We start from the raw sequence: 18,812 nt of genomic DNA, 5'->3' as shown, positions 1-18,812 counted from the left end.
TAATTAGGTTGCATTTGTTTATTTTTGCTTTTATTTTGCTTTTTATTTTTATTTTGCATTTTGTTTCTATTGTCTTGGTAGACTGACCTAGAAGAACATTGCTATGCTTTGTATCAGAGAATGTTTTGCCTGTGTTCTCTTCTAGGTGGTTTATGGTGTCTTGTCTTATATGTTTAAGTCTTTAAGCCATTTTGAGTTTATTTTTGTTTATGATGTGAGGGAGTGTTCTAACTTCATTGATTTACATGCAGCTGTCCAGCTAATATTTCTCACAATAAAAGAGCCATGTACTTAAATTTTAATCATACTGTTCTCAATTATACTATTTGAATCTACATTGTTTATATTGTTTGTATGTCTCTCAGTGTCCTCTGACTTCTAGTTCTAATTTGGAATGATTGCTTTTCAGACCTGCAGTGCTGCCATCATCCTGGGATTTCTTTTCATTGCGCTTCTGGGTTACTTCTGTTTATTACATCATATGTATATCTCCTCAAGTGAAAGAGAGAACATGCACATGCAGTCAATCAACTAAATTTTTTTGAATGGATATGTGAGAAGCAACTTTGAATCTGTATACATCTGGCAAGTTCTTTGTTTTTGCCCCTATACTAGATTAATAGTTTGGCTGGAATATAAAACTAGGTTCAACATTGTTTTCCCTCAGAGCACTTGAGCATCTTTTGTTTTCTCTGGGAAGTCTAATTCTAATCTAATTCCTATTTCTTTGTAGGTTACTCTCTGTTTCTTTTTCTGGAGACTATGAGGATTTTTTTTTGAGTTCCTTAAAGTATAAAATTGATAAGGAATATGATGAAACCATGTAGTAAACTAACTTTTTTAAATGTTTCCCTGTCTTTATCAAGTATGGTTTCCTACTACTTTGAGTGAAAAAGTACGACTTATTACCGTAGTACTGATGAATAGCTCACTTCCACTTAATTCCCTTCACTTCCTAGTCTTTGTCTCCTCTTATACACTGAGAACCTTTTTCCAACAACTCAGAGATGGGGAACTTTCTCAGTTTTCTTTATCTCCACTCTTAAAAGCAACACATTTGTTGTAAAATAAGAATATGCTAACCTGCGACTTGAAAATCAGTGAAAATATGTAAAGGTTGGTAGGCTAAGTTTTTTCTGGTCTTTTTTATGGATCTGTGGCAGTCTCCTCCATTTTGGGCAGTGAATTTGTAGAATTCAAGTTCCATATCTTAGCTTGCTTTAAGCTTTGCAGTATAGGATTATATGTATGAAAGCTAGTGATTATGATTTGTCACTAACATTTTGTACTTAAAGAAAGTCAATGTTAGATAAATCTGTTTTACCAGATATGGAGATCACTTATTTCTAATGCTTGTGTTCAGTTGATGTATGAGTTTGTCAAGTGTTAGTTGTTCTGTCATTTTGTTTTATTCAGAATATCTAAATTTCAGTGACTGTTTTTTTAAGTTTGAGGATTATCAGAACATAACTGATTTTTTTAATTAAAATCAAGGGGTTAAAAACAAGTATACTTTTAATAGCACCTAGATAAATCTAGGGAGAAAATAAGATTAGTGTGGTGAGGAAAGTAACAAGAGCATTTGTATATGGTTCTGAAAACTATTTTCTATTTTAGTTGCAGTGACAAATTTGGATCATAATCTTAAATATAGAAGGAAAAGGATATGGTGTTTTGAATATGTCTGCTAAATAATCTAGAGTGATCAGAAGTAAACATTTAGTAATTTAATTTATTCCTATCAGTTTAGTCAGTTTTGTTTTATATGCTTACATCTTAAAATCTAACACTGTATTATGTTGCCCCATATGTTCTTTAACTAATATTAACATGTTTTTTTTGCTAGCAGCAGGTGCCAATCAAAAGTGCTCAAATAATTAGAATTTGCAGGAGTAGATTGGAGATGGGAGAGGTTCTGTTAGAAAACACACAGCCCTCTAATTTATAATTTTGGCAGTTTAGTGAGACTCGATTGGAAAATTGAGTTGTGTGGGGAATCCTGGAGAGTTAATAATTTAGTTAAGCTATCCTCACCAATTTTACAGCTAGTAAGCAATGCTGGGACCCTTGAAAACTTGAGACTGTGCCTCTGTATTAACAGGTGTAGGTTTTGAGTTATCCACTACTTACCTGATCAACCTGAAACTCTCTAAAATGGCTTTGCCAAAATGCTGTGATATTCTAATTAAGAACTGATGTACTAGGTCAGCTGACTTTTTTTCTGTTTTATGTAATTCTTAGTTTGTTCACGTAACCTTAATTAATAAATGTGATGTCCTTAAACAACAGGAATACGTAGGCAGACAGGTGTGATTTAGAATCAAATCAAAGGCTTATTTAAATTATACCCTCATGAATAGATCTCTCAGCTGAGACCTGATGCTTAAAAGAGTAACTATTAACTGATGGGAGAGCGTAGTAGAATTTCTCAGTCGAATTGAAGTTTTAGAGAGATGGTCAAATACCATACAATTGCTTATTGCCTTATTGTGTACCTTGTATTTGTTACCTGATGAATTTTATGATGAGTTTTAAGAAACAGTTAACTTTTCATTTGATACTGTTTGCTGTACATCTCCCTTTCACACTCCACCCCATTCTTCACATTTTTTAAAGGTAATTTAATTTGAATTGATAGTGTATATTTTACCTCCTTTAGGGTAAACATAGACACTCATGCATTTAAACAGTAATGCAAAATTCTTAAAAGGTCTTATTCAGTTGACTGATTTTGTTGCATTGGCAGAGTGAAGATAGTCCAAGTCCCAAGAGACAGCGCCTCTCTCATTCAGTCTTTGATTATACATCAGCATCACCAGCTCCCTCACCACCAATGCGACCATGGGAGATGACATCAAATAGGCAGCCCCCTTCAGTTCGACCAAGCCAACATCACTTCTCAGGGGAACGATGCAACACACCTGCACGCAACAGAAGAAGGTTAGTTGGTTACAGTTACTTACTAAATTTTTGTTTATTGGTAGATATGTGAGGCTTTTTTTTGTTAACATCAGAAAGCATTCTTTCTTTAGGTGTTTTATAAACATACCAACACCTTTGTACTTGTACACACACGCACAAGCAACAACATCATAAGTTGTAGGCTTCTACACTAGATCATGAGAGTTTATTCAGCTTGTCAATGACAGATGAAGAAATTGAAAGAGACTAAAGTGATTTACCTAAAATCAATCCATGCCATTATATATGAATTTATGGTTTAAGACTTTGTGGGTAGCTTTCAATCCTGATTAGAAAAATGCATTTTATAGTTTACAACTGTAAGGAAATATGGAAGTCTTAGAAACAAGCAGCCTCTTCTCCTCCCTTGTTAGAAATGAATACCATCTTCTCCACCCCATTCCTATTCCTTCTGTGGTCTCTAAGGCAACTGGGAGGTTTCTTATAAAATTGTGGAGCCTGTAATATGAAGAGAGAAGTTTAGTTTAACTTTCAGTCCTCTCTTCCTTATGAGACTTGGCCATTGCCTTTCTTTCCCAAGGGAATACATTTCCTGAAACTGCTTCCTCCTTAGTTGTTCCCTCAGATCATACCTTTCTTCTTCCAAGGAAATAGTGCCTCTGTGGAGTGAGGACATACTTACTTGTTCAGGATGTTGATAATCTAAGAAATACTGATAATGTTGAGCTAGGAAGATGTTATGGACTGAATATTTGTGTCTCCTGGAAATCCATATATTGATGCCCTAACCCCAAGTCTGGATGTATTTGGAGATGGAGCCTCTAAGGAAGCAACTAGGATTGAATGAAATCCTAAGGATGAGGCCTTGATCCAAAAGGATTAGTGTCCTTGTAAGAGGAAACACCAGGAAGAGAGCTCTCATCAGAAACCAGCCTTGATTTTGGACATTGAGTCTCCAGATATATGAGAAAATAAATTTTTATCATTTAAGCCACCCAGTCTGTGGTATTTTGTTAGGGCAGCCTTAGTAAACTTACACTGAACAGATCTTAAAACTCATCATTCATTGTTCCAGATGAAACAAGATAAACCTATTCCTGAGCTATATTCTGTTGAGATGCCAAGACTTTTAAATTTCTGGTACATTATTACCTAATTATATGGGAATGTTTAATGTTATGCCAACTAGGTAAACTATTTAATAGCATTGAGGAAATATGGTTGATTGTTTCAAGGTGATAGCTGGAACACCTGCTGTAATCTTTCCTATTATTTTATGATGAAATGTTCCATACATTTCAGGAGAACATGTACAACAAAAGGAGTGTACGCAACACCTAGGTTACAATAGAACATCAAAAGTTTTCCTTCTCCTTTATAGAGGATAAACCCTATTTATCATTTCCTTGATATGTATGTATTCTAAAACTATGAATGTATTCTAAAACAATATAATTCTAGTTTTTTGCCTATTTTAGTTCATTTAAGTGTATTCTTTGACTTTGTTTTTCTAAACAGTTCAATGTGGGTAAATCATTTATTTTTACTGTGTTATCTTTCATTATATTAATGTACCATAATTTATCCACCTACTGTTAGGTAATGGTTATGCCCAGTTTCTTACTATTATGAAAAGAGTGCTATTAGGAACCTTTATATACACACCTCTTGGTGAACATGTACAACGTTTATTAGGATATAAGCCTAGGAGTACAACTGCTAGGTCATAGGAAATGCTCTGGACCAGAAAGAGAATGTCAGGGGGTCTGTTCTAGATGATAATGGTAACTAGCTATGGGTTCCCAAATTGAAGAGAAGCATCATGCCCTGCCCTGTATTCATGGGAACACAAAGGAGAGATAGGGAGCACTTACCTAGAAAACTAGCTGCAGGTTTACTGTGCCCAGCACTGTATGTTATTCCTTGCTCCATTCTTACTTTATTATATACTAGATAAAAGCTGCCAGATTTTCTACCAGAAGCAAGCTTTATAAGCAGATGCAGTATTCAGCAATAGTCTTGCATAATTTCAAATACAAAGATGAGTACACCAGGAAATTACCAAACATTTGAGGAAAGGTAAAAACATTTGAAGGGCACTAAAACTCAAGAAAACAAAGAATTTGAAGAAACAGTTAATAGGATAAACAAAATAGAATTTTAGAATAAGTGTAACATGAGAGAGATGCAAGAGGGGATTATTATATCCATAAAGTCAACTGAAAATCTTACTTGGTAAAATTAATAAATGGGCAGAAAAAGTATCTTGGTCTCTGAAAAATCAAGTGGAGGAATTTCCCTAGAACATAGTATAAAAAGGCAAAATGGAAGATGTAGAAAAGAAGTTTAAATATAGACATACATCAGTTCTAAGTATGTGTAATCATATTTCCAGACAGGGACAATAAAAGGGAATAGTTTTTACAGAAGTAGTACAAAATCACTTTTAAGAATTAAAGAAAGACTGTTAGAAAGTAAGATTGTGGTGGGATTTCAGACAATATACAAAGAATAAATAAAAAATTCACAGATATCTCAAGATAGAAAGCTGACTTATCATTTAAGTGTAAAGCCAAAATATAAAAGCATTTCAAACATTTAAAGTTGATCAATAAGAGAGTTTCTCTGAAAGAATTATTAAATATTGTACTCTATCTAGGAAGTAGAAGAATAAATAGGATTCAAGGCCATTTGGTTAGCAAAGGAAGCAAAAAAGACAGACTGCCAAGTCTGAATGAAGGTCTATTTAAAAAGGAAAAAACAGAGAATACCTGAACATAAAATGGAAACACAGCAGAGAGAAGTTAAGGAAAAGTACAATCTAGATGTTTTTAGAAAAATTGAAGTTTTTGATTAAAAATTTAAGTAGTCACTAGAAAAATTGAACTGGAATGTATGGCTTCTACACAGTGAAACAGATAGACAACTTACATAGAAAACTCAGTTCAACAAATGGCAGGTAAGTGAGGCCAGGGGGAAATAGCTTTGTGCTTTTTACAAATGATACACCTGGTGGGTGGGTATTGCTCAGTGGCAGGGTGCATGCTTAGCATGCGTGAGGTTCTGGGTTCAATCCCCAATACCTCTGTTAAAAATAAAATAACTTTCTTTTAAAAAGTGATACACCTAAAACAAAGTGACAAAATAATATCAACTGAAGTCAAGTGAAAGTCATCTGAAAGAAAGATTTGTTCATCTTTTGTTACTATTTCTTATTTCTAGATTTTCCAGTAATTCTGCTTTCTAAATGTTATACTTCAATGACACACATACCAGGTTTAATGAGAGGAAGTACAGGAAAGACCGGGACCGAAAGTGTCAAGAAATTTAACATGTCAGCATGAGGACTTGGATCTCAATTTGTGTTAAGTTTGAGTTACTGAAATTGTGTTTGAGTAAGGAAGTAAGAGCAAGAGACACCAATAGAATAAAACAGTATTAGAAAGGGCCTTTAATGCTTGTGGACAGATTGAGTGTTTTTCAGGAGATTTGTGATCTGGGCATATTTTCTATTTTGATTTTAAGGTGCACATTTTTCCATATCTTAACATCTAATAGACTAAATTGATGGTATATTATAGTCTATAATTGGCAGCTTTTCCCTTTTTAGTGGTATATAAAACAGTCTAAAATATTTGTACAGATATAAAGATATGTTACCTGCATATACATGAGCTAGTACACATAGCTAAATTTTCTTGTTCTGTTCTCTTAGACTAGAAGTAGTGAGCACACTTAACTTCTAAACACCATTCTGCAGTTAAAGGAACCAGGACTTTTTAGAGAACTAGTTAATTCCAGAATTGGTTAGGGAAAATACAGGATGAGCCTAGAGCATATTGTGGTGCCATATATTAAGGAAGTGCGTGAAAGGGCCAAACTAAAAGGGCTCCCATTGTACAAAGTTGAAACAGTTTGAACAACAAAATAAAACAATAGTGTGGATTATAACTTAAAAGAATAAAATAAATCCATGAGCCCATTCTCATTATAAATAACTGAATAAACAAATAAATAGGAGAGAAGGGACAACTGTCCTTATAGAATTCCAATTAATACATGTGGAAGAAATGAGGGGAGTAGAAAATCACCATTAGAATATCATAATAGTGATTGCTGAAGATCCATTAATGCATACTAATGTTACTCTCAAAACTTTCAGCAGAAGCAGAGTATTTGCATGATCTCAAAGTATCTCCCCCCAGATATTTGGTAATTACATAGGGAAGAATGGTGGTTTTTTTAGTAGAGGGTCTTGGCAGAAACTAGTTTAGCCAAGTGATCAGTCATATACATATGCACCAGTGATGCATATTGATGTCATATGCCTTTTGATACAGTGCACTGAAAGGGGCATAGCGCCTCTGTAATATCCTTTCCAGTAATATATAGCCTCATGCAGATCATGAGAAAACATCAGACAAACCCAGGTTAAAGGACATTTTGCAGAGTAAATAATGTCTTAAGAGATATCAATGTCATGAAAGACAGGGAAGGACTGAAGAACTGTCAGGCTGGAGAAGATGAAGGAACCATGACAACTGTCCTCCACTGGATTCTGAGACGGTGAGGAAATGGCATTGGTGGAAAAACCAGTGAAGTCAGAATACATTCTGTTGTTTAATTAAGTATGATACCAAGATTTATTTCTTAATTTTGATAATTTTTCTATTCTTATGGAAGAGATCAACATGAAGGAAAGCTGGATGAGGGGTATAGAAAAACCATATGAAAATCATCTCAAAACATTAAAAAAGTGAGTTCTAAGGTGGATGGCATCTGAAATTCAATGAAATACAACATGTAGGTTTCGAAGGAGAAATGCAAAAAAGAGATGCTTGAAGTAAAGATAGATAAAGCAATGAATGGAGCTGAAACCTGGGGGATGGTATTAAGAGCACTATTGAGGAATTAATGTCACAGAGGGGATGTCCCTTGTTCTCTTTAAGACTGGGCAGTTGGGGGTGAGAAGAAACAGATTTGGAGGTACAGAGTGCAACAATTAAGGGAGAGGTGACCTGTCCTCAGTAAGGACTGCTGAGTTGGCTGTTTGCAGCTGTGTCTAGAAGGGTACATGCAACTTGGCTTCTTTAGCCCAATGTGGAGTACATTTTTAATGATACCTGCTGCTTTTTCCGGTTGTTATTGGCGCTGAGCCATTGTAGAAAGCAGTGGAGCTGAATTGTGGGTTAAGTGGAAAATGGAAGTCTACTCACAATAACAACTGGTTAAAATTTGTGTTAAACTGTGCAGATGATGAATATATGGGGAATAAAAGTGGTTTCCTTAAATAAATAGATTCTACCTAAAAATTCTGTGTATTAGAATATTAATGCTGATGCTATCTTGTAATCTTGTAATCATTTCCATTCTCAGCATTTATCAATTACTGATTATTTACAGTTGTCAGCGGATTAAATGTTCTTCAGTTATTTCATGCATTTTTACTCTTTTTTTTTTTTTTGTCATTTTGGGCATATAGAAGCTGTGCCTTTCTGTATGTCTTAGCCAAATAGACAAACATAAAGTGCCCATTAGGCATATGTGGATTACTGGCAAGATACATGCAGATGAAAATCTGTCATATAATACTTATAAAGGAAGCAAAATAATAGGTTAAGTCATACGAAGTTATTGATATTTGACCATGTTTTGCCTGTAAAAAGGCAGTTTCATGCAATTAAACCCCCTCCCAAAAAATGACAGTTGTTCGCTGTTGATTTCTAAATACTCTCAGAGTTGAATACCAGTTTTGTTTTCTTCTGCTGTTGTTTTTTTAAAAAACATATACATTCTATTTAAATTTGTAAGTGGTTAGAGCTAATGATGGTGAACCATGGCAATTATTTAGTACTCAAGCTTACCTTAGCATTTACTATTGATGGACTGCAAAGAGAAACAATACAAAATCCTAATGGATCACAATAGTAAACATTATAAAACTTTTTTGACTTTTTTGCTATATTACAGTCCTCCTGTCAGGCGCCAGAGAGGAAGAAGGGATCGTCTGTCTCGACATAATTCCATAAGTCAAGATGAAAACTATCACCATCTCCCTTATGCACAGCAACAAGCAATAGAGGAACCTCGAGCCTTCCACCCTCCGAATGTATCTCCCCGTCTGTTACACCCTGCTGCTCATCCACCCCAGCAGAATGCAGTGATGGTTGACATACACGATCAGGTATAGTAACAGAATGTCCAGGAAATACAGATACTAAATGTTGGTAGCAGTTTATTGAGGTTGATGGGGTTTTTTGTAAATTTCTTTTCATCTTACCTAAAAGGAGACAGTTTTACCAAAAATGAAGCTATTTTAGAAAAGTTCATCATTCTTCATTGAGGATTGAAATTGGAATTCTACACAGCTTCCTTAAAAGAAAGTTGAACTTCAAAAAATGAGAACCAGTGTTATGAAAGTGACTTCTTTGTAATAGTTGGTTTGAAATGATTGATATAGGATTAATGGATATCAGACAGCTGGTGGTTTGAATATATATTCCTGTCTCCCTCTCCCTTCCAGTTTCTTCTGGAATAATTCAGTAGGCAAGACAGTTTGGTGCATCTTTGCTTACATGTTTCCCTAGGTCTCCAAGGAGATGACAGGTACAGAGCTTCATTTTTCTCTGTTCTTGACAGGAACTGAGGGACTAGGTAAGAGGAGGGCTTGCCAGTCTTCAGAGCGTGAGACTAAAATTCTGTTATTTGAGGTCAAAAGAGACACAAATTTAGACATATTCTTATAAAGTTGCTGGGTTTAGGGATGAGGAAAGAATCTTCCAAGTTTATAGATAGAAGAAATTACAAAGGGTAAGAGGCTCAGACTAGCATTCAGTTTTTCATCTACTGCATTGGATGATAGAAAACAGCGAAAGTACCGTATACTGACAGTTGAAAGAAAATAAGATCTTGCCCAGACACCATTGTTTTGTCAGCCATGTTCTCTTTATGGTAATGAAACACTTTTTAAAAATTTGATCACATAATTTATAAAAAGAAAAGTTTTTCCAGACCACATTCTTTGTGGTTACAATCTGCTAAAACTAAAAATTCTAAGTAAAAAAAAAATTTTTTTTAAATTGACACTGAAATATTTGAGGCAAGATTATAAAGGAAAAATCATATCATGGTCTGTAGGACATGCCAAAGCTATTTGCCAAGAAAATTTTATAAACCTTCAATATCTATTTTAAACTTTGAAAATAAATGAACTAATTATTTGAGTGATTAGGAGGGGAAATTGCAGAGTCAACCAAAGGGAATTGAGGTGAGTAAATTAGCAGGAAAAACAACTAAAATTAATTATACAAAAATCTATTTTTTTAAGAAAGAAGTAGCACAAAGAAAACCTAATCTTGATGCTTTGAAAAGTTGGTAAGTATGGCACACCTCTTGTGAACTTGGTTAAGGAAAAAAGAACAAATGTAAAGAAGAGTAGGAATGATTTAAAAAAAAAATCCACATGTGGGAACCATTCAAAGAATTTGTTATTGTAAAACAAAAATAACACCTATTTCATAATGGATGTTGAAAGAATTAAGAGTTAATCCCTTTTGAGCACTTAAACTAGTACAAGTAGTAACTGCTTAAATACTGCTTCATTATTAACTAGTATAATGAAATTCTGTATATAACCCTGGGAGGGGGACAAAAGAAAACTTAAAATTGACCCAAGAATATAGGGAAGTTTGAATTAGCACAGTAGTGTAGAAAGCTAATCAGATACTTTCCATTGAAAAGGCACAGTGATCAGATGACTTCACAGCTGTTTTTTCTAACCTTCAGGGAACATTCGTTTTAACCATACACAAAGAATTCTAGTTTTTTAAAAAGCCAACTCTCTATTTTGTGAAATCAGCATAATTGTAATACCAGAAGCAAACAAGAATTCCCCAAAAACCTCCATAATACGTAGGAAGAATTTCTAAATAGATGTTTAGAAAATACAAATATAGCACCATATCAAGAGTAAAACTATGACCAAATAAGATCTATTCCAAGTAAGAGAGGATAGTTTAATATGAAAATTATACCACATCAGCAAATAATAGAAGGTAAACCATCTGATTATAATTAAAAGATGTTGAAAGTCAGTTAAAATTTAATAAAAATGCTAATAAAATAGCGGAAGAAGGAAATTGTTTAATTATAATAAATAAAGCTAACAGCAAGTACTCTAATCTGTGAGTGACAAAATCAACAACTAGAGAGACGCTTGCTCTGTCCATTTTTGTTTAATGTTGTAAGTACTACTAAATGCATTAAGGTATTGTGATGGATATAAAACAGAAGAAATTATTGTATCTTTCTCTTCATTGTTTAATTGTAGTAGAAGAAAACACAAGAGATTCTAGTTTGAAAGAATTTGATAACAGTGCCTAAATGCACATTAAATGTACTGAAAGCAATAACTTAATGTCAGTCAGCTGATGAATAGATGCAATATGGTATATCTATACAATGGAGTATTATTCACTCAAAAGTAGCGAAGTACTAACTCATGGTACACCATGGACTAACCTTGAAAATATGCTAAGTAAAAGAAGGCAGTCACAAAAGGCCACAGATTGATTGTATACCATTTATATGAAATGTCTAGAAGAGGCAAATCCACAGACACAAAGTAGGAGTAAAATGATTGCTTATCATTAGCACAGTAGTAGAATAAATTATGATACCTTCATACCATGGAATGTAACTATTACAAAGAATTAGAATTATGTCAGGAATGTGAGCAATACCTGCAAGATACTGTTGAGCAGGAAAAGAATGAGAGAAGTGTTAATGTCTCATTTTGTAAAAACATGATTAAATATATGTGTATACATTGGACACTGAACACAAAGGAGAATATGGAGAAATGTGTACTAAGCTGGATGGGGTGGGTGCTAAAGTGAAGGGAAAGGGAAGGTAGGTAGAGATGGAACCAAAGAAAGAAAAGGTGAAAAGACTTTATTTCAGAAAAGGTGATGTCTTATTTCTGTAGAATTACTTACTGGCTCTATGTATTGAGAAATGAAGCAATTGCATATGTAAATACTAGAAGAATGTAATTGATAGAAAACCTGAACAGGCAAATAGCTGTGGCAGAAATTGAAGGCAAAATAAAAAACCTTTCTTTAGAAATTATATCTGATTTCTGTCTAACCTTTAAAGAACTAAATAAGAAAATGAATATATGTATGTATATGCATGACTGGGATATTGTGCTGTACACCAGAGATTAACACATTATAATTGACTGTACTTCAATTTTAAAAAATTAAAAATCAACTGAAATTTACAATTTAAGCTATTCCAGATCATAGACAAAGATAGAAATTCTCCAAGTATATTTTATGAAGCTTATATAATCGTAATAATGAAACCTCATAGACAATACAAAAAATGAAAACACTGAACTCATTTGCCTCTTGAATACAAATGCAGGTGCTTTAAATAATAAACCATAGCTAGTGTTAGAGTAAAGTAATCTATTAGGATTATTGAAATGTGATTGTTGGAGTTTATTTTCTGGCAATACAGGATAAGTTCAACATAAGGAAATCTTTCAAATTTTTAATTTCATCAGAAATTGAAAGGGAAAGTTTTATTTTGCTAATAGGTGCAAAAATAGAAAATTTAGTTATATCTAATAAAAGATCTTAAATAAAATAGAAAAGGGACTTTTATTTTCTAGAGCTGGTAGGCAAGATTATTCAGAGCATTCCCTTTGATTGAGGACAACTGACTATGCTAGATAAAATATTAACAATATCCTGAAAGCATCAGAAGAGCTTAAAGATCAGAAGGAATTGCCAGGTCAAAGACTTGTTCATTTATGCAAACTTGAACTTCAATTTTAAGTCTCATCATGAGGCAAAAGAGACAGAAATCAAAGACCACTTAAGGAGTCCCTCCCTACATAGGTGACTCTTCCTACACATAGTAGGGTGTATCCTCAGGATAAGAGTTACCAGAAGCAAATGTAATTTGCAGCCAAATTCACATCAGTCTGTGAAATTAAAGTATTTGGGACTGCAGGGGCTTAGAAAACATAGGTTCTCTTTGGAGGAAGAAATCTTCATTCCAGTTCTCAAAGAATTCCCTCAGGTAATTTTTCAAGGACAGTGAGCAGTAAACAAAGTTAAACAAGTATGTGAAGAAAGAAGGACTATAAATGAAAGCCAATAGAAATAGATCTACAATGAGTTTAGATAGCCCATTCAAAAAACATAATTAAAGATAAAACTTGGAGTGCTTTCCTGCTGATACCTGAAATAAGCCAGGATGATCACTGTCACCATATCTATTCAGTATCCTGGAGGCTAAGACAACTGAAAGCAAGAAAAAGAAAGGGTATGAAGAATAAGAAAAGAGCAAGTAACACCATCAATAATTGCAGATGAAATGATCTTATGGGTAGAAAATCCCAAATTTATTGAGAATTGAACAGATAGGTTACAGGAACAGCTATGCAACAAATCAGTTGTATTTCTTTATACCAGAATCAAACATAATAAAAATACTTTAAAATATATATATATACACACACTAAACCATCCAGTTTTTCAGAAAAGCTGTGGCATGAGGGGGAGGAGGAGAAATGCAAATGGCAACTATAAATTTAAAGAGACATTCTATACTCCCTCACACCCTACACAAAAAAACCTCAAAATGACTTACAGACAAATATAAGACATAATACCATAAACTTCCAAAAGAGAACACTGGCAAACCATTCTCTGACATAAGTCATAGCAGCGTTTTCTTGGGTCAGTCTCCCAGCATGATAGAAATAAAAGCAAAAATAAACAAATGAGATCTAATCAAATTTGTAAGCCTTTGCATAGCAAAGGAAACTATCAAAATGAAAAGACAACCTTCAACTGGGAGAAAATATTTACAAGCGATATGACTGACAAGGGTTTAATTTCTAAAATATGCAGATAGCTCATACACTGCAACAACAACAAAAAACAATCCAGTTAGAAAATGGGCAGAAGACCTGAATAGACTTATCCAAAGAAGACATACAGATGGCCAATAGGCACGTGAAAAAATGCTCAATATCACTGATTATTGGAGAAATGCAAATCAAAACTACAATGAGGTATCATCTCACACTGGTCAGAATGGCCATCATCAAAAAGTCCACAGATAATAAATGCTGGAGAGGGTGTGGAGAAAGGAGAACCCTCCTACACTGTTGATGAGAATGTAGTTTGATGCAGCAACTATGGGAAACAGTATGGAGCTTCCTTAAAAAATTAAAAATAGACTTGCCCTATGATTCAGCAGTCCTACTTGGGGGCATATATCTGGAGGAAACTCTTAATTTGAAAAGATACATGTACCCCAGTGTTCATAGCAGCACTGTTTACAATAGCCGAGACGCGGGAACAGCCTAAATTGTCCATTGACAGATGGCTGTATAAAGGAAGTGTGGTATAAGTGGGGGAAGAATATAGCTCAAGTGGTAGAGCACATACTTAGTATGCACAAGGTCCTGGGTTCAATCCCTGGTACCTTCCTAAAAACAAATAAACCTAATTATCCCTCCACCCCACTACAAAAATAATTAGGTAACACAATAATAAAATTTAAAAAGAAGATGTGTTTGTGTATATACACACACATATACACAGTGGAATACTACTCAGCCATAAAAAATGAAATAATGCCATTTGCAGCAACATGGATGGACCTAGAGATTATCATACTAAGTGAAGTAAAAGTCAGGAAGAGAAAGATATCATATCCCTTATATGTGGAATCTAAAATATGATACAAATGAACTTATTTCCAAACCAGAAGGAGACTCACAGACATAGGAATAAACTTAGGGTTACCAAAGAGGAAAGGAGGGGGAGGAATAAATTAGGAGCTTGAGAAGAGATACAAACTACTATATATGAAATAAACAACAAGATCCTGTATAGCATTTGGAACCATATTCAATGTCCTGTAATAAACCATAATAGAAAAGAATATAAAAAAGAATGTGTGTATATGTATGTATGTATATATATATCTGAATCACTTCGCTGTACACCAGAAACTAATATAATTGTAAATCAACTATATTTCAATTAAAAAACATTCTAATTGCAGTATGTAAGCCATTCTTGGATCCTGATTGATAAAAAGAAAAAAAACTGTTAAATCATTTATGACACAATTGGAATTTTGAACACTCACTTAATATTTTATTTCAAAGAACTTTTTCTTAAGGTGTATTGATAATGCCATGGTGGTTATTTTAGGTGTTGTCTTTTAGAAACAGTACTGAAATACTTATTAAGTAATAGGTTCCTGGGATTTGCTTCAGCAAAGTACAGGAAAGGGAGAAGTTGATGGGAGTAGATTGGCTATATGGTTTAGTGGTTTTGGAGTCTGGATAATGGATATGGGGGTTCATTATACTTAGTGCTGAGCATGTTTGAAATTCTCCAAAATGAATGTGTAAATAAAGTACTACTGAAAAATCAAAATAATATGAAGAAAGTTAAGAATCTTAACAAAAGATGTTCAAGTCATCTATGTAGTCGATTACAAAACTAAAATAAATACTGATAGATTTGGCTTGAAAGATCCAATTTTGTAAAAACTCATCAACTGGCATACAGGATATATAAAATTAGTGCATTCCCAAGTAAATTTCCAGTAGGTTTTTGGTGTAGCTTGAGAAGCTGACTTTGCAATTCCTGTAGCATTTTAAAGGACCTGGAATTATCCAGAGCAGGGAAAAGCAAACTATTATTGGCTGTTTTTGTGGAGTTTTATTGAAATACACCTTTGCTTATTTATCTGTAATCTGTGGCTGCTTTGTGCAGGGATCAGGATGGCCCACAAGCTTAAAATAATTACTTTTTTGGTCCTTTACGATACAGTTGGCTGACTAATACTCTGGTCTAAAGTCTCTTAAGACCAAGTGGTTGGTTCTCAAAGTTATGTCCTGTATCAACTGGTCAACAGCAGCAGTATCACCTAGACATTTACTAAAAATGTACTTTCTCAGACTGTTTACTAGACTGACTGAATCAGAAACTAGGTGCACTACCCAGCAACCTGTTTTAACCCAGGTGATTCTAATGCACACCACAATTAAAAGAACCACTCATGTATAAGCCTAAAGTAGAAAAAGTGGGCAGAGTAGCTCTTCCAATAATTAAGGACTTCGTATAAAGCTTATATGAAGGCATTTATGCCAGAGTAATTAAATAGTCTAATGAAACAATATAAAGCCCAGCGATAAACTAACATATTTATGAATACTTCATATGTGTTGTATAACTGCTGATGAGTTGGGACAAGACAGAATTTTTAATAAATGATGCTGGGACAGTTGGGTATCCAAATGAAAACATGAAACTGGATCCTTTATCTCATACCATTCACGAAAGTCAATTCCAGGTAGATTAAAGACATAAATGTTAATGACAATAGAAGCTTTTAAGAAAGTAACATGGGAATGACATCATGACCTTAAGTAGGGAGTGCTTTCTTAAATAAGACATAGGAAAAGCACTTAACTATACCGAGAAATGTTGATAAATTAAACTTAAAACTGTAGGACTCATGTTTACTGTGAGAAATAGACTTAAACATATATTTTGGTCACTTAATTTTTGGAAAAGGTGCAAAGGAATTCCAGGAGGGAAAGGAGGGTCTTTTTCATTAATGGTGTGAAAACAACTGGATATTTATGTAGGTAAATTTGAACCTTGGCTCCTACTTCATATGTCACACAAAAATAAAGTTAGGTTCTGTGTTCTAAATGTGAAAGGTAAAGAAAATAAAGGAGCTGTCTTCACAAGGTAGACAAAGATTTCTTAAAGTATTGGCAACTTAATAAACCCACATACTGAATTTCATTAAATAAAAAATTTCTGCTCATCCAAAAGACATTATTTAAAAAGCGAAAAAGCAAGTCACTGTCTGGAAGAAAATACTTACAATACTATTTCTGAGAAAGGACTAGAATCCAGAACATTAAAAAAAAAATCAGTTTATATTTCCATTGAAGTCAGATATAAGATAGGTGCCTATGAGCATCAGTTTTTGAAGCTTCTTTATAACTAACTCAAAAAGACAAATAATTGTGTTTAATCTTAGCAGATGTAGTTGTATACATAGAAAAAGGTTCTAATTTTTTAAATTACTAGAATTAATAAGCTGAATGAGGTTGTTAGGTTTGAAATACATACATGAAAAACAGTAACTTTTCATTACCAGGATTTAACCAATTTGACATGGAAATAGAGAACAGTAATGTATCAGCAATATAACAAAACTTACATGTAGTGTCTTTATGAAGAAAACTAATTTCTTGCAGTTACAGTACTATAGTATTGAATATGTGGTAGCATAATATTCCAATGAAAAGCCTTAATATAAAATTATGTTCTTTCTAAAATAACACTTAATACAATTAAATTAATACAGATTAGTTTACCAGTGGGTTTTGAAACTGGGTAAAATTATTTGAGTTTATTTACATAAGAATAAATATGTGAAAATGGCCCAAAATAAAGTGAAAAGAAAGTATGATAACAAGAATTTGATATTATTATAGTAAGATACTATAATTGAAACTGCATGAATTTAGCACAAAATAGATCCAGGTATGTTTGGGAAATTATTGAATGGAAATAAGAGGTATTTCAGTTTAGAGGTGTAGAGATGTTTAATAAATGAAACAAGTATGATGGAAAAAAAAATTAGAGCCCCACTTCACACTATAAACAGAAACATTTTAGTTGGAGTATAAATTAAATGAAAAAAATAAATGTATTAGAAAGTTTAGCAGCATATTTGTATAACCTTATCAATAAAAGAAACCCAGAAGCTACATACACTCTGATTACATTCAAACAACATAAGGGGGAGGGTATAGCTCAAGTGGTAGAGTGCATGCTTAGTATGCCCAAGGTCCCAGGTTCAATCCCCAGTATCACCTCTAAAAGTAAATAAATAAGTAAACCTAATTACCTCCCCCTCCAATAAATAAACAAACAAATTAATTAAAAGTTTATTTTAAAAAGATCATGAAAGATAAAATGTACCATTAAATAAAGGATTTATCAAAAGATAAAACACGAAAAATATTTTTGTTACACATATCTCTAAAAAGCCAAACGATAACGTGAATGGAGAACCTAATAGAACATGGGCAGTGAGCAAAAGATATAGATTATTTATAGAAAAGGAAAATTAGATGGTTAAAAAACATATTAAAAGAGAAATGCAAATTTAAAGCAAACATATTGATAATTTTTTTTTTGGTTTTTTTGTTTTTTCATCCTTCTAGCAGGTAGTTATATCTACCTTGAGCAGAGATGCTGGGAGTCCTGTTGTTGCTGTTGGGGTGTGATTTAATCCATCCATACTTGCTAGTTTAAAATACATTCACCCTTTACCCATGAATCCTTATGAAATAAATGAAACTAATATGTAAAGATATTGTTCAGTGCTGTTTTTTACTGTTGTATTTGTATTGGTGAAAGAGTGAATGTAACTTGAGTGTCCATTAGGATATGAATAATAGGACTGTGTTAAAGCGATGAGTGTAGTTGAAATATCTGGTTAGTGTCGAAAAGCATGAATTCCCTTTAATTCCCTTGAAGAGATAGTACAATATTAATGGAAAAGAGTAAGTTGCAGGGTAATATCTCACTTCTATTAAGAACAAAACCAAACATGACAACAGTTCATGGGTATCATGCTTGTATATGTTTATATGCTCATGAAGGAAGATGTGGAAAGACATGTTTTGCCTCAGAATTGGTAGGATGGAAAGAGATCTGGCCAAGAGAAAAGGAAATTATTTAACTTTTAGAAAATACTAATTACTTTACATTGTTGCACTAGTTGCAATTAAACAAAATTTTTCCCCCTATTGAATGTGA

At 33.5% G+C, this 18,812-nt stretch overlaps 1 protein-coding gene and 1 long non-coding RNA gene across 11 annotated transcripts in view; both read left to right on the top strand.

Moving 5' to 3' along the window:
• Window positions 1-18,812, top strand: part of RNF38 (ring finger protein 38) — a 60,693-nt gene that overhangs the window by 28,227 nt on the left and 13,654 nt on the right. For 9 of the 10 annotated variants that reach the window (XM_031677307.2, XM_072959733.1, XM_072959731.1 and 6 more), the window contains 2 exons: window positions 2,747-2,940; window positions 8,893-9,106. In XM_031677307.2, the coding sequence (XP_031533167.1) occupies window positions 2,834-2,940; window positions 8,893-9,106 (321 nt within the window). In that variant the 5' untranslated portion in view covers window positions 2,747-2,833. Of the gene's footprint in view, window positions 1-487; window positions 586-2,746; window positions 2,941-8,892; window positions 9,107-18,812 lie in introns of those variants that run through there. The other variant, XM_072959737.1, reaches the window with a different exon arrangement.
• LOC140695863 (uncharacterized) lies at window positions 10,248-18,362 on the top strand. The gene is made up of 2 exons (XR_012071693.1): window positions 10,248-10,296; window positions 18,215-18,362. It is a non-coding gene; the product is annotated as an uncharacterized lncRNA (long non-coding RNA).

This window comes from Vicugna pacos, chromosome 4 (assembly GCF_048564905.1).
Source record: "Vicugna pacos chromosome 4, VicPac4, whole genome shotgun sequence".
NCBI classification, from domain to species: domain Eukaryota; kingdom Metazoa; phylum Chordata; class Mammalia; order Artiodactyla; family Camelidae; genus Vicugna; species Vicugna pacos.
This window is presented reverse-complemented; position numbering and strand designations above follow the sequence as displayed.